Consider the following 27,606-nt stretch of genomic DNA (forward strand, 5'->3'; position numbering starts at 1 on the left):
ATTCTTTGATGCAATTTTATGAGCTTCCTGTCATAAGAGAGTGAAGGTCTTTGTACAACAGACTTTTCCACATAAAAACAAGGAGTAAGAGTGAGGGAGAAAGATATCCAAGATATCCTCCTTTTTTGTGAGATGAATGACATAATAAAGACCACCAGTGAACTAAACCAGGATTCCAATCTGAACTTCTAGGGACTACTTTCAAATTCTAGATATACATCGATTCTGCTCAACTAAATTCCTTTTATCTTTTCAGTTTTCCTCTGAGACAAGCTATTAAAGCATGCCTCTCAAAATCCCAGAGACTACTATCAAAAGGACAATAAAAAGTATACACCTTTCCAACTTATTTTAGTAGGTAGCTGCTTCAAGAAAAGGACTTCAAAATAAATATGTAAACAAGCATTTCCAAAAATACATGTTAACAGAATATAGGAGAGTCCATACATAAGACTAAAAGTAAATTTCTTTAAGCTCACAGAGGAGAGAATGGTCAATTTCAATTGGCTTCTGTGAGAGCCACTGTTCACCATTTGGATCCAGATACATACAATACAAGTATTTTGGCAACCAAGTGCAGAATGATCTATGCATACAGAATTCTTAATATCCTTAATCAGGATTCTGAAAAGGTCAAATAGAAAATCATAAACAGGGGCGCCTGGGTGGCGCAGTCGGTTAAGCGTCCAACTTCAGCCAGGTCACGATCTCACGGTCCGTGAGTTCGAGCCCCGCGTCAGGCTCTGGGCTGATGGCTCGGAGCCTCGATCCTGTTTCTGATTCTGTGTCTCCCTCTCTCTCTGCCCCTCCCCCATTCATGCTCTGTCTCTCTGTGTCCCAAAAATGAATAAACGTTGAAAAAAAAAATTAAAAAAAAAAAAAAAAGAAAAGAAAATCATAAACACACTGCACTTTGTCTGTCTTCACTATTTGCTCAGCGCCATGGCTTATGCAGCAAAGAAACTCTTTGCCCTAGGAATCTGGCTCAGTTAGAATTAGCCAATTGTCACTGGGACAGTCTGTGTCCCACACTTGGTTTCAGGGAGTTTTCACAGGTTGGTCGTTTTATGTCCCTTGGATTTTCACTTCTTGATCCTTCTTCCTGTGTATCAAATTCTAGCTGATCCTCTGGAACAGGGGAAATGAACACCATTAGTAATAGACATTTAAAAATGTGCCTGTGAGTGTTCCATCTTAAGCTGGCTTTTTTTTCCCCCTGTATGTTTAATGAGTGGTCTACGGAAAGATCAGGCTACAGGAGCTACAAGCAGGAAAAAAAGGTGACATCCACATGTCAGTGTTAGTATACCTCCTGCATAAGAAATTTCAATTGCACCTGTAAGGTTGTCCTTCTTCTTTATCCTCCAGTACCTCGCCCCAGGAACTACCCCATGACTCCTCTGCTTTACATCAGGGATATATACAAAGGCTACACAGTAAACTATGAGTAAGAAACAACCACCAAGGCTCAAAAGATCTGTCTGCCTTCATGCACCACCACATCACAAGTTAAGAGAAAGGAATGCTAAGAAAACTGGCCTAGAACTCTGGCTCCACCACATTCTGGAACAAACTGTCCCCAAACCACCTCACCGCATAATCTTAAGAAGTCACCTCACTCTCTTGACCACAGGCCCCTCATTTGTGGAGGGGGATTTGAAACCATTTATCTCATAAGGTTACCGTGCAGATTAAATAAGACAATGTAGGAAAAACTGTTAGCACAATAGCAGGTAAAACTGAAACAGATGGTTACTAAGGAGACTATCAGCTTTATGACCTGAAGAAAGCAAAATTTCACCCTTGGAAAAAAGTCTGCTACCTCACAAGGTTTGTGATAACTGAATACATATATACTATAATAACAGATATTGAAATACAGTTTATTAAAATCCTTAGTAAAATGTATGGCACTTGGATGGTGCCTAATAAATATTAGCCAAATCTGAATCTACACCCTCAACATAGCTTCTTAGGATTAATGTAGAACTGGTTAGCTTGCTCTCAGCAAGAAAAAATGAAAGAGTATTCTCTATCATAATGAAATTTTAATGTTTTATTCATTCTACTCAAGCAACATCTTGAGGAAACTGAGTAACTAGAAAACAGATACAGAATAAAACTGAAGAAGCTTCTTGCCTGCATGGTCATGTCAGGCTTCTTTAAGGATCCTGGGTAATTTTAGCACATGAACACCTCTTAATAAAATCAAATATTTATGCTTTAAATGTCTATATCAATAAAAGGGCAAAAATGGCTTTTGGAAGGATGACAAGGTGAATGAGGAAAACTTTGGGAGAAATAGCTCTTAGGGAAATTACCTGCCACCATCCCAGCCTTGAGCCTTAAAACAAATAGAAAGTTTTCGTCACGTTTTGTTATTATACTCTTCATTTTCCTAAGTATTTTTGCCAAGCCTCATGCTTTAGGTTTTCACTGTAACTAGACAAGTTCAAGTTATGACACACTCCAATCTGTGGACACTTTTTCACACATTCACCTATGATACCACGTTAGAAGTTAAAGGGCTGAGCTACTATTAAGTGGGACATTATTTAGTCACTATTTTCACACACAAAAAATTTCTATTCCATACCCACTCATCACTACATTTCAGATGTGTATACACATTACTACAGGCTATGTTTCCAAATGTGTGTTTCTTGGAACCCACAGCTAGAGAATTATACAGATCTGGTGATTATCCAAATTCATTGTTTCCCCTCTTGAGTCCTGTAAGTGTTTCACAGAAACTGCTAAAATACTAGGCTAGGAGAGTAAAAGGAAGCTAAAATGATGGATGCTTCAAATTTCTATGTTTTCTCAAAAGATCATAGTACCATAAATGATAAAACATCAGCTGTGCTGGTAAAGTATCCTTGCAAATGCAAAGCCTGAATCATTCTATACCAGAAGGCCTAGTACTTCCTGTTTAACCATTAGTCTATGATTTAAACCTACTTTATAATCCAAAGAGGGAATGATACATAATAAAAATAAAATTGCATAGAATATGATGCAGGTCATGGAAGATAAATTAGGATTATCTTTTATTTCCTAATTTTCTTTTAATGGGCTTTCTAATTACAAAACGCATATCGACTATAATATGGGACCACAGGAGACACAATCGAGCAGTTCCTTTTAATGGTTGTAACATCTTGGTGCATAGCATTTATTAAGATAATAGAAAAATAATATAGAAAGGAATGATAATGAAATTCCACTCTAGTGACGACCATTTTAGATCATTGGGAGGTCTCCTCATGCTGTGAATAAAACAAAGGTGTAGAAATGGAAGCCAGGGGTACCTAGCTCAGTTGGCTAAGCGTCTGACTCTTGGTTTCAGCTCAGGTCATGATCTCAGTTTTGTGAGTTCAAGCCCTGCATCAGGGTCTGCACTGACAGTGTAGACCCTGCTTGGGATTCTCTCTCTCCCTCTCTCTCTGTCCCTCCCCCGCTTGCCCTGTCTCTGTCTCTCTCAAAATAAATAAATAATTCTAAAAAAAAAAAAAAAAAGGAAATGGAAGCCATGGCTACTTTCAATCATTTGGTCTTAGAGTTTCACTCAGGGAAAAAGCCATCTTTTACTTAGAGATACTATAGACCATGATGTCTCAGTACTTGAGAAAGTATCCCTCTTAATCATTCATCCATTATTAAGCATGTTCTCCCTGGAACAGTCAACAATGAATCAATAAAATATATCCCTTCTGTTAACAATAAAGTATAGAATCTACTCCCTTGAGGCAGTTTTTCTTTCTTCTCTAATTTGTTTATCATTTTTAGCAAGGCTTCTATCCCCTCCAGGTATAAAACCACACCTGGTTAGAAAATTTATTTTGACCCTTTCTAAAATATTAATATGCCCTTGAGTGCACACTCATTGCAACCTTGACACATCAGGCAAATGAACACAGGTACTTAAGTGGAAATGTATTTCTAAAGTGTAGGTCAAATGAAAATCTGGCCTCATTCATTCAAAAAGTAATTAACACTATTTTCTACATTTAAACAACACATTTTAAAACAACACATTTTATAAAAAGCAATGTGAGTATATTTGTGTGTGTGTGCACAGCGTATATGTGGGGTGTGTGTGTGTGTGTGGTGTGATGTACAGGTGTGTGTGATGTGTGTATGTGTATGGTGTATAGATGTGTGTGTGGTATGGTGGTGTGCAGTGTGGTGTGTGTGTGCAGTGTTGTGTAGAGGTGTATATGTAAGTGCAAGTGTGTGGTGTATAGATGCATGTGGTATGATGTATAGGTGTGTATGTGTGTGTGTGTGGGTGTGTGTGTGTGGTGTGTGTGTGATATAGTGTATAGGTGTATGTGGTATGGTGTGTATGTGTGTAGTATGTAGGTGTGTGTGGTATGGTGTATAGGTGTGTGCATTGTGGTGTATAGGGTTGTGTGTGGTGTAGTGTATAGGTGTATGTGGAGTGTGTGTGTGTGTGTAGTCTAGTTCACTGAAGTAGCACAATTCTTAAAAAGCAATGAAAAAGACCCTCTATAAATTTTTGTTGATAGTAGAAAGAAAAGGAACAAAAGGGCAAGAGAAGGAGGGAGAGGAGAGGGGGGAAAAGAAAGAAGAAAGATCATATCTTATTCCTTATTTACAAAATGCTGTCATTTGTTTTTGAGTGAATCAGACCAACTTAAAAGAAATGAACATTTCCCCTCAGGGAAGGGGAAAGGACTTTCTAGCCTTCTTCCACATTATATATAGTGTATAACACTTTTGTAGACTTGAGATTCAATGGAATATTAAATGATCTAAATACTATGTACTGAACTCCTTAACACTTTTTTGTTTAAATATGGCTCCAATGTTTCATATTTATCTACAACAGCACATTAGTTGTTAACTTGCAGTTGAGGTGGGGGAGGCTTCTAGTAAGAACCTAGTTAGTATATTCCATTAGGAAAATTTCAGGGAAAATTAAATGTTTGAACCCCTTTAAAAGAATACAACTAAAAGATTAAACTGACTGGGGCATCTTTTGTGGAAAAAGGAGAAATAAGAATAAAAACAAATTTTTACTCAGTGTCTATTAGGTGGCAAATGTTACATATACTATTTCATTTAATCCATATGGTAACTTCTAAGAGTAGGTACAATTATTAACCCAGCTCACAGATTAAGAAAAACAAAGAAATTAGGTAATTAGCCTAGCCCATGGTCACACTGCTGGTTAGACCTGAATCATGGTCACTTTCCTTTACTCCAAAGCACATATTGTTCACACTTTATCACGCTAACAGTTTCCCCAATTGGGATGTTGGTGATGAAATGTAATATTGTGGACTGTCCTTTAATTGGACATTTTTTAGTTTGCACTATTGGCTTCTGAACTGAGTCATCTTTCTTATACATCTCTGCTATGTAAACATCAAGGCGCAGTGGGGATATAACCTCTATTACCTCTCCATCAATTAATAGCAACTCTATTTCTAAGAAAGAGAAATTTTAGCACAAAAACCATGTATTGACCCTGACTGCTTTGTCAAACCACACAGCTAATTTTCCTTTTAGTGCTTGCAACTGGGTTTCCTTAGTTCTTCAGTATGACTTTGGTCCCTGAGCAATAGATGGGATGAAAGGAAGGGAGAGAAAGATGCATGAAGAAAAGAAAACTCAGGAAGTGATGAAGATTTATGGAAGCAAGTGAGAACAGGACAGACAAGGAAGGAAAAGAGGAGGAAGAGTTGTCTTCACAAAGCACAAAAAACTCACAGTCTTATTGTAGCTGTGAATCAAGTTTTCATAGTGATTGAGTGACCCCTATTTCCTTTCCTGTACAATCACTTCTCAGTTTGCAGGCCTATGTCTCCATCTGTGTAGTTGCTGGTTCACTGTTACACACGTCCCAGTGTTGAAAAACAAGTAATCCGCCAGTTTAAATATTATTGACTCATTGACTAAATTCTTTTACTAGGAGTGCATGTTGCGATGAAAGGCCAGGCTTTTGTTGTTTTTAGAATACTTACTCTAGCTGTACATGCAACTGTATTATTCTATAACTATCATTTTTCAACTTGCTATGATGAAGTACTAAATTGATGGTGGTATATAGTTTTCTTTCAAAAAGTATTAAGATCTTGAGGAGAGAAACACACAATCACTAATCTTAAGGGTTTATCATGAAAGTGGAGATATCCACTTGCCTTTTTTCCCAACCACAGACATTTTATTTCCATACTTTAAGGAAATCCCTCCCATTCATGTTCATATCCTTCATGAGTGCCTTTCACCTGGACAACTCTAAAAATATGGGGTGCGACCAACAGTCTTGTCATAAAATAAGCCAACTGCCCAACAGTGTTTGCTCAGAAGGGGGCATGATGAAGACTGGTTTGTTTTTCCATCATTCGTACTTACTAACCTTAAATTTTAATGCATAATAATAACCGCAGTAACAGTGTCAGTTAGCAATTAGTCATTACATACCAGAAACCGTCCTAAGTACTTTGTACTAGAAAATACCTCAGTTTTTCCACACAATATAACAATTCTATAAGGTAGGTGCAGTTATTAACCCCTTTCTACCAATGAGGAAGGTAAGGCGAGGCACCCGGGGAAAAGGAACTTGCCTGAAGTCGCACATAGAGCATTAGCCAAGCGGGGCTTAAATACTAGATTTTCTGACTTCAAAGCCCTGCTACACTTCACTACTGGTCCCACTTGGAGGTAGTAGAGACTGCCAGAGTCCTTCCAAGACTTCCAATACAAGCTGGGGAAAACAGGTCAAAGGAAAAGCCATCTATCTCCACTTCAGTGACTACTTACTATGCAGGTTTCAAGCTTCACAATGACATTTTCTAGAAAACAATGGTCCTTCTAGGAAGGAAAGTTACACATAAAATCTTCATGTATTTTTGACAATTAAAACGTTCAAATATGTCTTCCTTGGCTCTATATTATGATCTCTGCCAGCATCCAATTAAAACAACGAGCCCCAGTTTCCATTAGCCTCAGGTAAGTAGACCTTCTATGTGACAGGTGTGCTGACAAAGCCCTCATCTGGCTTTATGAATACTTCAAACCTCAAAAAAGTGAGGAGTATTTTTTTTCCTTTAAAAAATTTACTGTATGACTACTTAGACTTGCCTATGAAGTCAGATTACACACTTTTTTCATAAAGAAATAGTGACATATAAATACATAAAGATAGAAATAAATGAAACGGAAAGTTCAAAATCCCACAATTAAGTATGTCTGTGAGCCAATAGTTTGAATGCGCATAGTCTGGACTTCCCCTGAAAGTACACAATGGATGGTTACTCTACTCTTATTTAGGAAAAGTTCTATATGATTGTGTAATGGTAACATCTGTGTTTCAAGCATATTTAATTGATCCTAATAATAGTATCTATCATGTATTGAGTGCCTACTCTTCTCTAAGCAGTTTTTAAGGTATGAAATATTTGTCATCAGTACACATTTTAATAATAAAAAGCTTTTGTGATTATATGTCATTCATGTTGCCTACATTTTCACTTCATACCTGTCTCCGTTTTGCTTTTTTTTTAATATGAAATTTATTGTCAAATTGGTTTCCATACAACACCTAGTGCTCATCCCAAAAGGTGCCCTCCTCAATACCCATCACCCACCCTCCCCTCCTTCCCACTCCCCATCAACCCTCAGTTTGTTCTCAGTTTTTAAGAGTCTCTTATGCTTTGGCTCCCTCCCTCTCTAACCTCTTTTTTTTTCTTCCCCTACCCCATGGTCTTCTGTTAAGTTTCTCAGGATCCACATAAGAGTGAAAACATATGGTATCTGTCTTTCTCTATATGACTTATTTCACTTAGAATAACCCTCTCCAGTTCCAACCACATTGCTACAAAAGGCCATATTTCATTCTTTCTCATTGCCATGTAGTATTCCATTGTGTATATAAACCATAATTTCTTTATCCATTCATCAGTTGATGGACATTTAGGCTCTTTCCATAGTTTGGCTATTGTTGAAAGTGTTGCTATAAACATTGGGGTTCAAGTGCCCCTATGAATCAGCACTCCTGCTTTTAAGCATGCGCTTTATGTCAATGTGTATTGATTGTCCTTAAATAAGACAAAAGAATCCATGAGTGCAAAGCCCAACAATGACCTATCTTTTCATCAGTGTTACTGACCAACCCAACTTTAGGGAGATACTGTTCTCTTGTCACTCGTCACTCAAGATGCATACAGGTCTTCTAAGGCTTCTCCACCCAAGTGGCAGAGAAGATTGCAAATACAGCACCAAAATATCTGAGGGCAATCTAACACAGCTTGTCATCAGCATTAAAATTCTTTCTTCTGTTTTTAAACTCATAATCATTTTGTCTGCATTCTAGTCTACGATACATGTCTGTCTTACTGTAAACATGAAGAGGTTTTCCTGCAGAATCTAAATGTGCCCTACATCTCTGCTCAGGTTTACACGGTCCCCCATACGCTATTGTACTCCTGGTGCTACAAGACCTTCATGGAATGTGTATCAGTTTTTATTTTAAGGGACAATAACTTGTAGCTAATTGCATGACCTGGGATAACTAACACTATTACCATTTAATTATCTGACACAAACTTCTACAGATATAAAACAACTTTCCCCAAATTTCACTTTCCCCAAAGTGAATCCTTTCTTCCAAATGCCTTCCATATCATAAAATGATGAATTACCCTAAAAAAATCCAAAGACCAAGTTGAGCACCTTTTGGGAAAAAGTCCTGGTGCTGACCCAGGTGTGGCTAGAGGGATACTAGAGTGCTAGGGTGTATAGAATCATATTCCTTACCCAGAACTTACTTTTTACTTTTATATCTTTCCTAATTCTAGAATATAAATCTTCCCTGAGAGCATAACATTCCTTCTTTTCTTTCTCTTATCTCTTCTTTTCCTTTCTTACTTACATGGTCTAGCACAGATGAACTATAAGGCTCCTCTTTACCGCTAAGAGACTACAATCTGAACTTCTTTTTCAACTTCATGCTTCAAATTCTATAAAGTCAACAGTATCTTGTTTCTTCTATAAGCTCAAAATAATCTATTTAGAGTTTACTTCAGGAAGAGATTCCTAGAGCAATAAGAAAACAGAAAAATATGGGACAGAAGTTCAGAGGACTGGGTTTGTCTGGCCCTTATATGTTAATATTTGTATCTGGTTTCCTCAACTATCAGATAAGATGAAGAATAATGTACACTAAATTTCCTTGCAAATACTGCAGTTTGAGCTAATTTCAAAGTTGAGTTCATTTCAGAGCTCCTGGTTTCTCTTCCTGATTGAATCTCGTGGCTAAGATACCTTAAGTAATAAAACTTCAAATCTGGCAGGATGGTTTCTCAGAGAAAATAAAATAAAACCTTTTACTGATGATCATGATACCATGCTGAAAGCTTGCATGCATGGAGCCTACACCTTCCTCCAAACACAGGGTAAGCACCAACATGAAGCATGGTGTCCTCACCTGGGTCAGGAGGCACACAGGCACAGGAAAAGTGAGTATTGTAGCCCACTTTGAAGTTGGAGTTGATGGGGTAGTAGTCAGCTAGCTTGATCATCTTCTTGAAAGCATCGTAGATAAAGATGAAGCTAATCAGAGAAGAGAAGCCCTCTTCTGTGAAGCGAGTGAAGTACTGAACCAAGAAGCTGGCATCTGTGGCTACCAAAATGAGACACAAGAAGGCTGACCACAAGCCAATCCAAAGGCGAAACTCCAGATAGTCAAAATTATGATCCCTGGAAAGAAGAAAGAAAGGTATTTTAGACTCCTCCATGGAATACAAAGAGTAATATAAAACTACCCAATGACGGCAGAATGATTGCAAAAAATACAGGATCACTTTTAGCCACTAAATATAAATCTCATTCTTGATTTTATCCAGAAAATACCAAATCTAAGGATTCGGTCTCGTGATATTATTAAAGAAATAATCCTGAAAGTTTAAGAATGGCACATCAAAAGTAGTCATACCATTTGCAGGTAAATAACTCAATTTTCTCATTCAAACTCTGCCTTCATGGAGTTTAGAAAATAAACAATTTGAAAGCGTCACATTGGTACCCAGTATGCACTCAATAAATGTTTGTGAGCTTCGCTGGTTAATGAAGACACTAAGATAAATATGTTCTCTGTTCCCACATCATCGCAATCTACTGAGGGAGACAAACTGATAAACATAATCACACCAGAAAATACTAAGTGATATCTAAAGGTTCCCACAGAGTGTCACAGAGGAATAACTAATTCTGGCTGGGGGTTGTAGGAAAAACTCCAGGTATTTAAGGATAAATAGGATAATTACACTGTACTCAGATCAAGAAAAGCTCTCTTGCTGTGTCATAGCCAGATGCAACCACAGACATGGTATCCTTCTTGTGAACCTTGTTCATGGACATGGTATCCTTCTGCTTAAGTGGTGTGTGAAGCATCTTGTGACCACCTTGTTTTTGGTCTGTTCCTGTCCCACAGTAGTCTTAGATCAGGCTGCCTCCATCAAAGGAGGCCATTGTTTTTCAAAGCCCTTTCCATTCCTTTTAAGTAAATGAGCTCACATTTAGGAAAATATGGGCCAAGTGTTGACATTTTACCATTTCATACTGATTCTTTTAAAATTATGTGAAGATTATAGCATTTTTCTTATCATTTAAATTTTTTTTAATGTTTACTTATTTGCTTTTGAGAGAGAGAGAGAGAGAGAGAGAGAGAGAGAGCACAGCAGGGGAGGGACAGAGAGAGAGAGAGGGAGACACAGAATCTGAAGCAGGCTCCAGGCGCTAAGCTGTCAGCACAGAGCCTGATGTAGGACTTGAACTCACAAACTATGAGTTCATAACCCGGGCCAAAGCCAGATGCTCAGCCGACTGAGCCACCCAGCAGCCCCTTTTTCTCATCATTTATGATGAGAAAGCAAACAGTAGTCATCATATTTCTTCTATGAGAAAAAGAAATAAATCAAGGATCATGCATACTTGATGCTCTACAGCTTTGATTTTAAACAAGTATCTTTTATAGTGATGTATTTTAATATATTCCTGAAGGTATGGTATCAACACCTTCACCACGACCAATCCAGTTTGGGCCACCAGGAAGTCTTTGCTTGATTTTACGTCCTTACTGATATCCATGTTTGCCCTGCTCAAAGCCATTTTCCACATTAATGCCAAAATGATCTTTTTAAATGTAAATCAGATCCTCCCTACCCCCTTTCAAAACCTTTTGATGGCTTCACACTGTTCATAGAATAAAATTCAAATTCTCTTACTAACACAATCATTGGCATATTAAATGTTTCCAATGAGAACTTGCTAGATGAATTAAGGCATGCCTATGGCTTTGGACTTGAGACAGTTACTGCCATGACCTAAGTATTCTCACAGAGAGCCAGGAGATCCTGAGTGAAAATTTTATGGAATATTAGAATTAAAAGTTCCTTAGATACTGTGATGGTTAATTTTATGCATCAACTTGGCTGGATCATGTGGTACCCAGATATTTGGCCAAATGTTATTCTTGGTATCTCTATAAGGATGAGTTTGATGAAATTAACATTTAAATTGGTAGGCTTTGAGTAAAGCAGACTGCTTTCCATAATGTGGGTGAAATTCATCTAATCAAATCTTTCAACTGAACACAGCAAAATACCTGCCAACCCCAGGCAAGAAAAAATTCTCCAGAAGATTGCCTTTGGACTTGATATGGAACATGGCCTTTTCTGTTTCTACAGCAGACAGCCTTTGAATGTGAACTGGAACATCAGCTCTCCTGGGTCTCCAGCCTGTTGGCCCAACCTACAGATTTCGGACTTGCTAGTCTCTATAATCATGTGAGTCAATTCCTTATAATAAATCTCTTTATTATATTGGTCTCGTTTCTCTAGAGAATCTTAATATAGATACCAGTTAGTCAAATATGTCTCATTTTATAGATGAGAACTCCAAGGCCAATGGAAGTTAAGTCATTTATCCAATGCCAAGGTTTTAATGGCAGAGCTGGACCAGAAACCAAACCTCCGCATTCTTGGACTGGTCCTTTAAAAATTTCACCATCATTCCCCTGAGTTGTATTTAGGGTGGACCTTAAAATCACTGTCCTTTTTTTCCTTCTTTTCACCAAATCACCTAAATTGGAATATAATACCAAAAAAGGAGATTATTAACACTTGGGCAGAAAGTTATCTCCAATGGATTTCCTGGAATCTTTCTCTTTTTTTCAATTTTTTTTTCATGTTTATTTTTGAGAGAAACAGAGTGCAAGCAAGGGAGGGCAGAAAGAGAGGGAGACACAGAATCCGAAGTAGGCTCCAGGCTCTGAGCTGTCAGCACAGAGCCTGACGTGGGGATTGAACCCGCAAACCGTGAGATCATAACCTGAGCTGAAGTCAGTGGCTCAACCGACTGAGCTACCCAGGCGCCCCAATCCTGGAATCTTCCTGAGGACATCTTTTGCATTCCCTTATAGTTCTCTTTAGATCTACAATCCCACTGCTTAATCCTATGCTTGTCTCTGTGAGATAAGTAGACTACAGAAAAAGCTAAATTCTAGGAACCTGAGATAATTTACATTATCACACAATGAATCAAGTCTCGGAGTCAGGGCTAAGAAACAGTTTTATTACTTCTGAGCCAACAAACTTTTTTCTTAAAATAAAAAGTTTTAAACAATTACTTAGTTTTGTTTCCCTAACAAGATGACAGGGCAGTCCTGATTTGTCCTAAGAATGCTAATGGTTGTTTAGAGAATTGATGTTTATAGGACAGGATGAGAAACAAATCCAATAACCAGCTAATGGTTAGGAACACTCAGTTTGAGTACAAAGGGAAAAAATGCCTATATAAACTTAAATCTCAGGATCTAAACAATACACCAAAATAGCTGCTCTAAAATACTTAAATATTCCCAGAGTAGCTCTATAAGAATAACCCAAATAAAATCACTAAAACCGATGGCACTTCATTATAAAAGTGATATGTTTACAGCAGCAAGAAGAAAGAGGAATAAGAGATGAGAAACTTTTTAAAACAAGTTGATCAACAGTAATGACTACAATAAAGTGGCAATATTACATCCAATAAGACTATCAGTCCCTTTAGTGCCAAGTTTAAATAGCAATTAAGTTATAAAAAGTAACAGTAAATGATAGTAGAGGCAAAAGAAACTATGGTGAATTCAAATGAGAAAATGGGTTTATATCCTTATGATATCACAGTGTTCCTAGATATTTTGACTTATAGTTTCTGAGTAGCATAAAACCAAGGTACAGACAAACAGAAGAACTCATCAGAGGCATGCTACAGAAATTAATGTTCAAGTCACTGACAAATGTAAACTCCCTAAACTACATGAATAAATCCAACAACATAATAGAAGAAAACAATCATTTGAAGGCCTCTAAATAAATTATTCAAAGAATAGAAGGAAAAAAATTATTGAATGACTAAATGCAATTATACAGGCTAAAATCCAACTTGAATTAGAGGTTTCTACATGGCTTAGACACAGTGTTAAAACTTTCAGGGGCACCTGGGTGGCTCAGTCGCTTAAGCGTCCAACTTTGGATCAGGACATGATTTCACGGATTGTGTGGGTTCAAGCCCCACATGAGGCTCTGTGCTGACAGCTGAGAGCAGAGCCTGGAGCCTGCTTCATACTGTGTCTCCCTCTCTCTTTGCCCTTCCCCACTCACGTTATCTTTCTCCCTCTCTCTCTCAAAAGTAAACATTAAGAAATAAAACCTTTCAGATTCTTTGCGTGAGAAAAAGAAAAGGTATCTAATTCTCTGTTACTGATTTACAATGTGTAAAAACAGTGCAAAGAAGACTGTAGAATTAGGGGGAAAAACTACAATTGTCATTTGGAAAGTTGTAAGCTGTCATTCTGTTACTAATTTTAAAAGGTGACAGAACATCTTTCATATTCCTTAATGATTCTCCAGTTTATAGGGCAAACATTAAAACCTGTATTCTACGTCAGAGGGAAATCTGTGGATTATGTGGAGTCATGCCTGAGTCCACTGAAGCTATAAAACAAAGATTTACCTACTTTTCAAAAAAAAAAACGGTAAAATATTTTGGGGGGAAATCTGGGCAAGACAGACTAAAGCCGTTTCTTTACTAAAGGACTTCTCAGATCCCTTAGTAAGCTGAAATGTAAAATGAATTACTAAGAGGAAGCAAATATACAGCATTTGCCAGATTTATGGGGATCACAGAAGCTTTTTTTTCTATGAAACATCTAAATGGGACTAATCATTGAGGAAATACACTTTGAGAAATAGTGATCTACACAAATACTCTATATCTAAACAAAATATTAGCACTGTTGTTACAATACAGAAGCAAATGACACAGCATTATGAACAAAAGGACATGGTTTGCCTTAAAGCACCACATGCTACTCAGTGATGAATTTAAAGCACAGTTTCTCAAATGTTTCTTGTTGCTTTACAACTGTTTTCAAATCACTTGGAACTATGTTTACATTACCAATTATGATGAAACAGAAGGGAAAGTGAGAAAGGAACTTGCTTAGTGAAAGGAAATAATCTCTATCCTACAATTATCTAAAGTAAACTGGGATGCAAACATTTTCTGTATATTAAGGCTCTGATCACATTGCATCCAATAAATCTTTCTGCAAAGGTTGCACATGTTTGTTCCTGTTTATAGTACATGCTTGTTCCATCTTTCCACAAAAGCTTTCTTGTCTCACACAATGTTTTCTTAAACATATAAAAATGGTTTGACTTTCTATAAACTGACACGAATAGAAATTCTTTCCAATGTCCTTCTGAGAATTATGATGGAGGAGGGATTTGTAGTGATGAGCTACAGAAAACTCACATTATTGCTTTAAATTCTCATAAGATCTTGCTGATGTTCTCAGCCCAGTTTTCAAAACACTTGTTTTAAATTCTCACCGCCTTCTCTATCTTGTGATAGCTTTTGATGGTAACATACAGTTCCAAAGGCTATTCTATCAGCCCTTGAGTCCATGAGGTATCATGTAGGTAACAAAACTTCCAACAACAAAATCTTAAAAATTTATAACAATATAAGAATATGGAAATTCCAACAAGTCAATATGAAATTCTGAAATCTGCCTAAGGATTGAGGTCTGCTGGGAAAGGCAATTCTCTCTGAGAGGTATCGAGTTCACTATAAAGAGGCCAGAATACCCAATTTGATTTTGAATTTATTTGTGTGCTAATGTGGCCACTTGGATAATTCGCTTAACTCGATTTTCTCCTTCTTAAAATGATCCATCAAATTCTAAAAGAAAATACGATATCACAATTGTTATGTCCATTAGGAGTGTATAGTAATTCCATAAGAGGCATAGTATCCAGAGTCAGAAAGCAGAATTCAAATCCCAGTCCTACCAACAACTGGTAATGGGGCCTATGGCAATGCACTTACCCTCTCCCTGCCTGTTTTCTCATCTATAAAACAGGGTATGGGGGTGGGGGTGGGGGTGCCTGGGTGGCTCATTTGGTTAAGCATCAGACTCTTGATTTCAGCTCAGGTCATGATCTCACAGTCCTGAGATCAAGGCCCACATCGGGCTCCGCACTGAGTGTGGGGCTTCCTTGGGATTCTCTCTCCCCACCCCCTTTCAAAAATAAATAAACATTTAAAAATAAAAATAAAAATAATAAAACAGGGTATGGTCCCTACCTCATTGCACTGCTACAGGAATGAAATGAGGAAGTACATGTAACGCACTTCGGATAATATTTGGTATGTGATCAACACTCAACAAATGCTATTACTAAGCTGACTCTTGTAATGAATCTTTAGTTAAGAACACTGGAATCAGGGTCAGGAGCAGTGGATCACTGGAACAACTAGTCTCTCATTAATGAGCCATGGGACCTTGAACAAGACATTTCATTTCTTGTCGGCCAGGATCATGACAGGAAATAGATGGCATTCTCAAATGGGTTTGTGAGGAAAACTTAATAAATGGGCTATTTACAGATGTGTGAGTAACAGAGAATGGCAAAGTACTCAGGAACTGGAAACATCAGGGAGCCATTTTTACCTCCTGGCTTCAAAAGGCCAAGGAAGGAAGAGAGTCACCAGAGCCTAGTGAGGGTAGAGCCAGGCCAGTGGAGCCACTGTACAGAGGCTCTACTCAGGGGACAAGCCACTGCCAGACTGCAATGTTAAAGCAGGGACTGTGAGGTACAGGGAGGTGGACCCACACCCTGACCTCTCTCCCTCCCTTCCTGTCCTACTCGTGCACTAGTCTAACCCAACAATAAGCCAGAGGGCAAAGGAAACTTAGTGTTTGGGTCAGCCCCTGTGGCACAAAGCAGGACTAGAAGGATAGAGAATAATGATGAGGGCAAGTAGATAGTACAACATATGGGCCCTCAGCTGAATCAAATGTAAAATGAGTGTTGGACTACCCAATCTCCAAGGGTCTTTCAACCTCCAAATCTCAAAATGCCCATATTCTGATCTACCTAATTACTATTCTGTGGTATATCTAGACTGTGTTCTAGAATTAATCCTAATTTATAATTAGACATGTATAAACATACTTGCTGAAATTGAATAGAAGCCTCTCAAAGACAAGGACAGGTCCTGTGCTGCTCAAAATCGTGAGTGGTTGACCGGCAAACAGGCAAAAGATGGCCCCAGAGACAGCTGTGCCCAGGAAGCTCTCCAACACGCCCTGATAGAAAGAGAAGAGAGCTGTTAGGAGAAACACACCTGTCTTCCTCCCAGGTGTGATGCCACTAGGGAAATTAAGCACATGAATATGCTACTACAAAGGCCATACCAAACACAGAAAATAGACACAAAGAATTGAGATTCTTACCAGTATGGATATCACCATGTATTTCACATACGATTTAGTCATTCCTCCCTACTGGAAGGGCTGACTTGTTCCAAAAAACTACAGTAACTATAATGACTGGTGGTTGACTACAGAAGGCAAAAGGTGACTCTGATCCATTCTAAAAATATTAATTGAAGCTTCTGTATGGAAAATCACATTATGTAATCCCACCACGTGGGTAGAAATGATTTAGTACTTTGGGTGACGCTTTTCTCTCTGGTTAACTTCAGTGTTTGCTTCAGCCTGATTTCACCCTGCGCATAGCAGGGTACTTACAAGTAGTTACATTTTAAACACAAAGGCTATTTTTTCTAAAGGAAAGATTTGAGAGGGGAGCAAAGAAGACACAAAAAGTTATTTTCCCTTCATCCTGCAACCTCTAACATACCAATTCCAAAATCAAAAAAAAATCTTTATATATATATATATATATATATATATATATATATATATATATAATGCACATATTATATTATATATATTGTATATAATATAAACTGATAGAAGAACTTTAATTTATTTTAGAGGAAATACATGTGTAGGAACATGAATAACTAAATCTTTGTGGCCACACTTTCCTGTACTTATAACTCTGGAAACCCAACCCATTGTTTTCCTTTAGGCTAACAAGAACAAAGAAACATGAACCATCAAGTATCATTGACTTAAAAGATCACCCTAACTTTTTTAATCATGTCATTTGGGACCAAGGCCTCAGATGATGGCAAACTAGCCCATTTCCTCTATTTTTCATAGTTCAAATTTTAGTTAGAAAAGCACATGTTTATTTGCAAGAGGATCTAAACTTGAAATAGTATTATATCAAGGGGTGACCTTTTTAAATATAAAAAGGTGACAAGAGACCCTTTAATCATAGGGTCTATGATCATATACTAAAACATACCAAATCATACTAAAACAAAATGGTGCCAGGAAGATCTCTCCCTTCAACTGAGTAACAAATTACCTGTTCATAGAAGCATGATTTATGTTTTTACATAAAGCAAGCCATCTCTTAATCTAAACCACCCTCTGTTTGGAGCAGAGTAGATTTCTGGATAATCTGTGATACCCCTCGGTGATTCCCTGCGCCCCACCAATAAAAAGTTAACTTATCTGCCTGTGAGCCTAAGGCACCTCTTTCTACTGCCCCAAAAGTTCTCCAGCAACTTTCATTCACCCATCATATAACAAAATGATCACACAGAATTTTTTTTTAATCAAGTTATGGGCATTGAATGAATAAATCACAGGAATAAAAGGCACAGCACAGGAAATATAGTCAATGACATTGTAATAGCATTGTATGGTGACAAATGGTAGGTAACTCGTGGTGAGCACAGCGTAACACACAGAGAAGTTGAATCACTATGTTCTTTCAACAGCTGAAAGTAATGTAAAATAGTATGTAAACTACACTCAAGTAAAAAAATGGTTTTTTTTAAGTAATAAAAGTTTGAATGACAGAAGTAAAAAAAAATTCAACCTATAGAACTTAAATACATCAAGTGCTATACCCACTCAAAAGCCTTCCTAAGAGACCCCTATTATAATGATTACCCAAAATATTTTTTACACTGCATCAGAGCCACCAATGTTATGCTTAAAATGGCACTGGCAATAGCACATCCTCCTCTTTGAAGGGTACCATTCAATTCAGAAAACAGTTAAAAATCCTTTAAAACAGCATCATGTATTAATGGGGCTGGGGTGGGGACAGGGCAAAAAAACAAGGGTTGACAAATAAGACTAGCTTCTCACACTGAGAGTATCTATATTCTGACACAACTCAGAACAACTTCTAAGAAATCTAGGTTGAAATCCGGGCAGGGCGGGCAGGGGGGGAGGACAGGGAACCCTATTTCCATGGCCGTGAGCTCTACTGCATGACTGAAGAATGTCATCTCAATATTTTGTAACCACTCCACACATAATCAGAGTATCCACCTCCTTCTTTTTCAGACAGAATGAAGAATAACACACAAGGCTGGCAGAACCAGGCTGCATTTATGCAGACAAGACAGTCCCTTGTGCCCAACAAATAGTTTTGATCTCTTACATGTGAAGGTATTGAGATTCAGGAGAGTTAAGTGATATGAACAAGTCCACCATGTTCAATGTGGCACGACAAGTCTTTGGAGTGTGGGTACCTGCCCAACCACGACTTCACCCATAGCAAGGATACAAAGTATGCTGGCTTCAGCTGGGGTTTTCTTGGAAGTGCAGTTTTCCACCTCCTGTGCATTGACATTGGGTTTTTTTTAAACGTCTTTATCATTTATCTTTCTTTTTCATGACTGACTTTAGTGTGTGTAACATGAAAAGGTAGGAACGGAATGCTCCCCATGTGGCAAGACAAGCCGCCCTCTGCGTGAATGTGACAGGCAGAGTTATACTGTGTCATTCTTTACCAAGCACAGAGAAGGACATATTTCTCATTACTACTGCAGTATCAAAATACAGCACCACCTGGGCATGAGACAGAACAGGAAGGAAAAAAGAAGAAATGCAAGATTGGGAATTCTCTACTTGATTTGCCATCACTATCAATCTCTCTGAGGGCAAAGCACAGGGTCTCCGGGGGCCTTCCTATTTTTCTTCCTCTCATCAAGCTCTGCCCTATCCCTCCATGTGCTCTGTAGGTGTGCAGGAAACGCTAAAGGAATTGAAGAAGAAATACCCAAATCATACCCTAGGTTCCGCTTATCAAAGGTCAACAGCCGCTGTTGCTCATTCAGTAAAGATAATAAGGAATTTCTCCCAGAAGATGGCTTTGATTTATGGAAACCATGTGACTGTTAAAAGGCAGATTATTTTTATTTCAGTACTTGATCCTTTGGTAAGTGCTACAGTTTCCATTCTGTTGCTGACAATTTTGAAACAGAGACAGGTGATTTATTATACACACTACACTGGAAACTTGCTTAAACTTAGAGATCCTTGCAGCGTTTCTGAGAAAAGAACTATTTTCACCACGTTTTGATTTGTTAGTCTTGACAATACAGAAATGTATAAAAATAATCTCATGCAATGAATAACTTCAGTTTAACTAACAAGAATTTAAAGCTATTTATTAGGTGAACTATCAGAAACGCTTTTCTGATTTGTTATATTCAGGATTCAGTAATATAAAGAAAGAAAAGAATGTGTGGGTGTGTATATTTTTTTTTTCCTCAACGTTTTTTTTTGTTTTGTTTTGTTTTTTTTTTTTTAATTTTTGGGACAGAGAGAGACAGAGCATGAACGGGGGAGGGGCAGAGAGAGAGGGAGACAGAGAATCGGAAACAGGCTCCAGGCTCTGAGCCATCAGCCCAGAGCCTGACGCGGGGCTCGAACTCACGGACCGTGAGATCGTGACCTGGCTGAAGTCGGACGCTTAACCGACTGCGCCACCCAGGCGCCCCTGGGTGTGTATATTTTTAATAGATATAACTCATAAAGACACTTCTGCCCCCAGTTTCTCCCTGCCTCTATTATTTCTCATTCAGTCCATGAGGACACGTGTGGCTGAGCTCTGAGGTGTGGAAGAACCAGGTGGCACAATGTTACAGCTCCGTTTTGGTTAGGCTTTTACTTCACTCCATTTCTGAGCACATACCACCCACTGTGGAACAACAGAATGAGCAAAGAACCAGCAGTCAGGAAATCTAGAGTCTAGACTTTGTTCTGTCATCAGAGAACTGATGATCTTGAGAATGTCACTTAAAGTTTGTCAAATTTAGTTTCCTCGAGAAGGACAGATTCCATATGTTTTCACTCCTATGTGGATCCTGAGAAACTTAACAGAAGACCATGGGAGAGGGGAAGAAAAAAAAATAGCTAAAGAGGGAGGGAGCCAAAACATAAGAGACTCCTAAAAACTGAGAACTGAGGGTTGATGGGGGGTGGGAGGGAGGGGTGGGTGGGTGATGGGTATTGAGGGCACCTGTTGGGATGAGCACTGGGTGTTGTATGGAAACCAATTTGCCAATAGATTTCATAATTAAAAAAAATTTAGTTTCCTCATGTAGAAGAGAAACATCAAGATGGTAGAGGATAACAATGGACTCTGGAATCAAAAAAATCTCAAAGTGACATCTAGACTGTGCCATTTACTCAATCAATGACTTTAAGCAAGTTACTTATTCTCTGTATGCCTTACACAGTTAGGATGCATATTAGACAACACATGAAAAATGTTTAGTATAGTCTCTGATATATGATAACTTTTTTATAAACAGTAACATATACACAATGTATTCGTTTAGATATAAGATGGGAAGCTGAACTAGCTGATTTCCAACATCTTTTCCAGGTGGCTCAGTGCAAACAGCATGTCTTGGAGTGAAGTATATCGGAATTAAATCTCAGGTCCACCAGTCACCAAATCCTCTACATGCTAACTCTCTCTTCTGTAAAATCAATTGCTATTTCACAGAATAATTGGACTAAGAAAGACAATATATAAAGAGCTAATAATAGAGATACAATAAAATGTTTGTTTTCTTTCCTTCACTACTTCTCATCTCCTTCTTCCCAGCCTGGCTCTATTATTTCTCTTTTCTTCAAAAGAGGGAAAAGATGGGGAGAGAAAGTCGAAAGGAGTGACATAAAAGAAAAGATGAAGATTAGTCCTCAGAGGAAAAGGGGCAAAAAAAACCTCTTTAGATCTCCAATATTTCTCAGAACAAATCCTAAATCAACAGAAGCCTTAGGGGGCCATGCTACAGCCATTATTTCTTTTCATTCCTTGTGTTACTAAACACATGGAATCAACTATAATACAACAGAATAGTTTGTTTTACTTTACAGCAGTGAAGTCAAAACCCACATCCAAAACAATGTATGAACACTTTTCTGCTTACATCAGGGTATGATGTTAAACCAAAGATGGTCCCTGTTTGGCAAAACAGCCAAGAAAATCAGCAGAAGTCCCATAACAGAAAGATCAAGCATAAAAGAAGTCAGACCATAAGAACAAGAGTCTTTATTTTTTTATTTTTAATTTTTTTTAACCTTTTTTTTGAGACAGAGAGAGACAGAGCATGAATGGGGGAGGGTCAGAGAGAGAGGGAGACACAGAATCTGAAACAGGCTCCAGGCTCTGAGCCATCAGCACAGAGCCTGACGCAGGCCTTGAACTCATGAACCGCGAGATCATGACCTGAGCTGAAGTCGGACGCTTAACCGCCTGAGTCACCCAGGCGCCCCAAGAACAAGAGTCTTTAAAAAAAAAAAATCAACCATCATTGGTAACACCAGCGTTTCAGATCTTCGAACTACCTGTGACAAGGGTCACCAGGGCCATCATGCCTGTCGTTGCTAAGGTAAAATAAGCACATTCAAAAGATAACAAAACATTAAAAATTAAAAATGTACATTGTCAATTTTGACTTCACTGCAACTGAGTATCTTCATATAACACTAAAGAATGACCTGCTTGTTTTCTGTCCTTTTTATTAAGGAATTCATTATTTAGAATAATAATCACAACTGTTGGCGGGGGGGGGGGGGGTTGGATAGCAATAACAGGAGAAAAGTGACACAACTGCCCAAGAAAACAAAAATTTTTCTATGGCTTTGAGAATTTTCAACCAAGTAAAAATTGGAAAGTAAAATATTTTGGTGGTAGTAAATGATAAAGTATTCGCTGACATTGTTGTTATATTTCAAGCTTTTTAAGAAAACTAAAATGTTTCTAACCATAAGAAGAGAAATTTCAGCCTGTGTTGGTTATAATTTATACAAACTGTGTGGAATGTTGAATAATAAAATTAAATTTCTCTAGCTGTGTCTCCAAATCTGAAATTTAGCCAAGGAAAATGATACAGCCTAATGCCACTTAAACACATCCATTGGAAATAGGCAGTCAAGACCCGAATTATCTGCAGGAGTTTTGATGTCAGGTCCCCAGTTAAAAGCCAAGCCACATGATTAAAAATAAGTGAAGAAATGATGAAAGTCTCTAAATCAAATTTAGGTCACATGACAATTATCTGAGAAGCTTTTTTTTTTTTTTTTAAGAAAAAATACTGATTCCTTATCTCTACCTTGAACAATTAAATCAATATATCTGAAGATCAAGCCTGGGGAATTGGTATTTTTTCAAAGTTCCCCAGTTGATTTTCATGCAGCTCAAATTTGAGGTGCACCAATTCAAAAAAACCTCCCTTCCTCTCAAAATAAGAACCACCTGCTGACATTTGTTAGGGTTACACAGACCATCCATCTACACTGGGGAAGAAGACTGGATATCCAACCCTCATTTTTTATTTCACCTGTGTAACTGCAGCCTATAAATCAGTGATTTCTGTCCTGACAGATCACAGCTGCCAAATCCTTATTGCCATCTACTCTGCCTAAAAGCGCTCTGTCGGCATGAACAGGATTTCTGTTTACACTGCCCAGCAGGGCTGAAGAAAGAGAAAAAGCTGAAAGATGAATTAGCTCTCTGCTTAAAGAAAAGTGTGATCCAAAACTTTGACCAAAGAGCTACAACTGCAAGTCTGATAAAATGGATGGGCAAGACGGGGAGGCTTTACGATATTTTTTTGTTTGAAGAGTTGTGAATAGGTACCTAGATCATCTGAAGTACCCAAACATCAAATGCCAGTATAACCTTACACAAAATTAATCCCAGATGGATAAAAAATTTAAATGAAAACATAAAAGAACTAAGATATGTGGGTAAATATTTTTCTAATCTTGGAGTGGGGAAACCTCTTTAAGTATATAATGAAAATAAGAAACCATAAAAGATTGAAGATTTTGAATACATAAAAATTACAATCTATATAGCAAAAGAAATCATAAATAAGGTGAAAAGACACAGGACAGATCTAGGAAAAATATATTTGGGATATTTCTGACAAGAAAAGGGTAGATATCCTTATTACACAAAGAGAGTTCTTACGAGTCAATGAGAAAAAAAACAAATACCTAAAAGGAAAATATGCCAAGGACACAAATACAAAGTGTAGACAGCCAATAAAAATGTGGAAGGATATTCGCCCTCACTAAAAATCAAAGAAATCTGAACTGAGTAAGAATGAGCTATCATTTTTCCACCCACTGAATGGCAAAAATGAAAATATGGTACACAATCCTGTTTTTGCAAGAGTGCATGCATGTGGACAGTCTTGTCCATTATTGGTAGAAGTAAAAACTGGGATGACCTTTGTGGAGTGTAATTTAAAACAAATATAAAAAAATATCCTGCAAACATTTGCTAGGAATTTTACTCCAAGGACATAATTACAAAGAATGAAAATGTAGTTAGGCACCACAGTTTGTTTATAATTGAGAAAAATCGGGAAAACTGAAAGTGTACTAACAGGAGATTTATTAAGTAAATTATAGGACATGTATCATCATGTGCATAAAAGATGTAGTTATTAAAAATAATGCTCAAGGTCCACATTGAAGTGGAAAAACTTCCACTTAATACTAGCCATGTTATGAAACAGCAGGTATATGATCTCACTTATATCAAATCTTATACATCAATCTATCTGTTTCCACATGCACTGCAAGATGTAGGAAAGATGTTTATGAAAATGCTCATAATGGCTATTTCTGAGTCATGAGTTTAAGGGCAAAATTACCTTTTATGTAGTTGTTCTGTATTGTTTGAGTTTTCTACAATGCATAATTATATCTTATTAAAAATAAAGCCATTTCAAAATTATTTCAAGACAAACACAAAATAGTTTTAGAAGGTAGCAACATTTGGGACTGCCAGCCTGCCCAAATCACTATCATTTTCTAATCACCAAGAAAACAGAGTTGACAAAGGTCTTTCCATTGAAAAAAACCCAACCAAATATGTTCGGGTAAGTGAAAAGTTCGGTTACATTTGACTTAACCTTAATCAAACAGGTTTGATTCAGAACTTGTACATGAAGTGAAGCAAATGATCTAGTTAAGTTGCTTCCTGGGAGAAGGAACAGCCAGCACACTGGAGGCAAGTAAACAATGCAAGCCCCTTACTTTGTCACCAAATGCACATTTAGTTTTGCCAACCACAACAACCCAACTGCCTCATGCCAACAGACTATCTCTACCTAATTTTTTAAACCTGTGATATGTTTCTGGAAGACTATGTCAGGCAGATGAGCATATCACCTTGCATTTCCACTTAGAGAAAGAAATGCATTTTGGTGCCAAGGCACAACATTTAGGTAAGTTGAAATTACTCTACAGTCCTTACTACAATGAAGCAATTATCAATTTTCTTTACTCTTACTGCTATAAACTGCACATGAGAACCTTCATAAAGAAGTGTCTATCTTATGGAGGAATATCACATGTGAATAAGAAACGACACATTTCCAACCTCAGCAGATTGATTAAATATTCTCAGCACAGCAGTATGTTTAAATAAAGCTTCAAATTTGGAGATGCCAGCTATAAATGTTCCTTATTATGAGACAAATTTCCTTAAAATGTGCTCCGTTAGGCTCCATAAATATCACAAAATTCACAGAATTCTAAAAATCTTACTGTATCCTTTTGCTAAAAGGTTTGTGAAAATAAGATTATATTTACTCTGGGGAAAAAAATTTAAATGACTTTCTTCACTCTAGACTATGCTCATTCACAATTAACAATGTCAATTTGAGTTCAAAGATTTTTCTGTGTCCATAAAGCTAAGAACAACTTTTAAGTGACATAGAGACTTATCACAGAACATCAGAAAGTGTTCCCTGTACAGGTAACTTGCCCATAGACTAAGCTATCCATAAGTATTTGTTAAATCAATGTTTAACAATTTAATCAGAAGTATCTAAATGAACAGAACAGTGTACCTGCCTGGCAACCAAGAATATAACTACAATGCAATGAGGTGGCACACATGGTCACAGAGTTGGTTCCGGAAAGAACGTGCTTCTAGGATGGTGAGGCTGAAAACCTTTTGTTTGTTTCATAGCATGGCAAGGGGACAAGAGCATTATTACAGTGGAACATACTGAGAAGGATAATAAGAGTGTTGCACAATTCCTGGACCTCAGAAACCATATGTTCTAGTCCTTTGTTGCTGAACAATATGAACAGAAAAGAGGCACAAGCCCAGGGCTAGATCCAAGATAAATCTGAGGTCAACTCTTAGCAAAGCGGGTTCAGTCACTTGAGAAATCCAAGCTAAATTTTAATTGCCACACTTAAGGAATCCATGAATACCTCCTCTGAAAGCCTTAGAGTGCTCTCAGAGCAGCCTGATGGTCCAAACATGTGGCCCAACTTGGAGGATTCATGCAGTCATGGATGTTGCCATTATAAACTGATTGTACTTGGATCCATCATAGCTTCAACTGTTTTATTTTGAACACAGGTCCATGGGAAATGATCCATATGTATGGCTCCTAAGAGCTGCTTCTAATGATGTGGGGGATAGATGTATACACACAGGTGTGTATGTGGGATTAAATATACATATATTTTATTATGATTAATATTAATTATAATTTATATATTTTTTTCAGCTCTGAAATAAATGCTTAACTGTAAATTTTTGTCTTCAAGCAGGCAAGACCTCCTGCACAGAAGCTGGCAGAAGAGTTGCTTAAACAACAACAGTTCAGTGACTCATCTGTGTTTTCACAACACGTTTGTACCAGCACCCATGTCTATTTGTAGCCTGACAATAAAGACCCTATATGAACTATCTCTGAGCTGTCTGCTTTAAAAGCAAGGACACTATTCTCAGTTGACTCACTTGAGCTACTTGTGCTTTTGAGAATAACCCGTTGCCACATTTATAAAGGCATGCGATATAACTGAAGATTACTTCAGGCTGTGCCAATGTCCTGCTTAGTTCTGATCTAGTGTTTAGAAGGTCAAATAGACCCAGAGGGCTTTACCCCCCTCAATAATCCCCTATATACCACTACTGGTATCTCTTGGGGACACAGAAAAAGAATGCCTTATCAACACCCTAGACTGTAAATACCATCAGAATGGGGATTATTATCTGTTTTGGCTACTTACCTGTATCCCCAGCACTTAAAATAGTGTCTGTCACACAGTAAACACCCCATAAATACTTGCAAAGGAATAAATCAACCTCTGTCATGGGCCTGGAAAGTGATCTGGGACTTAGCACCAAATCCACAAAATATTTTGTTGTCCTGATGCCAAGTCAAGATTTCTACTTCAGAGCATCAAAACTTCTGTATGTTCAAGTACAGGTCCTTTCAGTATTGAGATACTTTTCAACATATTAAATCACCTTACTCCCTCGTCCTTAAACTAGATAAAACCAACAGAAATATCAACCTAAGTCATCCATCATCATAAGAAAACCTAGTACAATGACTACAGGTAAAATGTTTCCTATTAAAATACTAGGATATGTAAAATTACTATAAAACTGTAACTACTATAATTACTATAAAGCTATTGAGCTGTGTGTGTGTGTGTGTGTGTGTGTGCGCGCGCGCGTGTGTGTGCACTAGTTAGTCAGACAGGTTGTTTTATAGCTATAAATCCAGTACTTAGATCTATGCATCCATTCACTATATAGCATTAGTTCGCCCAAAAGATTGAATTAAGTCAACTCCTAGGAGTGACGTCCAGCAAATGGTCATTTTTGTGGACAACCTAACATCCTGCTGTGCTGAAAGCCTTTCTGTTTCTCCTAAAGTCTGCAGGATCCTGAACACTGCTTACTCCACCGTGAAGGCCTTTCCCATGACAATGATCACAGAACAAATACCCATGATAAGTACACGTGTCACACAACAGAATCCTTTACTTTCCCCAAAACTTGCACATATGGAAATTAATGC

At 37.7% G+C, this 27,606-nt stretch overlaps 1 protein-coding gene and 1 long non-coding RNA gene across 11 annotated transcripts in view; one reads left to right on the top strand and one right to left on the bottom strand.

The window, feature by feature from the left end:
• Nucleotides 1–27,606, bottom strand: part of SLC4A4 (solute carrier family 4 member 4) — a 358,380-nt gene that overhangs the window by 76,642 nt on the left and 254,132 nt on the right. For all 4 annotated transcript variants that reach the window (XM_058722325.1, XM_058722324.1, XM_058722327.1 and 1 more), the window contains 2 exons: nucleotides 16,539–16,672; nucleotides 9,458–9,729 (listed from right to left, as the gene is read on the bottom strand). In XM_058722325.1, coding sequence (XP_058578308.1) covers nucleotides 9,458–9,729; nucleotides 16,539–16,672 — 406 coding nt within the window. The remainder of the gene's footprint in view (nucleotides 1–9,457; nucleotides 9,730–16,538; nucleotides 16,673–27,606) is intronic.
• Nucleotides 1,311–26,485, top strand: LOC131507488 (uncharacterized). 7 transcript variants are annotated; one of them, XR_009259518.1, is made up of 6 exons: nucleotides 1,311–1,830; nucleotides 11,628–11,816; nucleotides 18,803–19,679; nucleotides 23,142–23,392; nucleotides 25,617–25,716; nucleotides 26,345–26,485. It is a non-coding gene; the product is annotated as an uncharacterized LOC131507488 (long non-coding RNA). The 7 variants fall into 7 exon arrangements; XR_009259521.1 differs by lacking the exon at nucleotides 25,617–25,716 and adding an exon at nucleotides 26,151–26,227; XR_009259522.1 differs by having other exon boundaries at nucleotides 18,807–19,679.

The sequence above is a fragment of the Neofelis nebulosa genome, chromosome 3, assembly GCF_028018385.1.
Source record: "Neofelis nebulosa isolate mNeoNeb1 chromosome 3, mNeoNeb1.pri, whole genome shotgun sequence".
Classification (NCBI taxonomy): domain Eukaryota; kingdom Metazoa; phylum Chordata; class Mammalia; order Carnivora; family Felidae; genus Neofelis; species Neofelis nebulosa.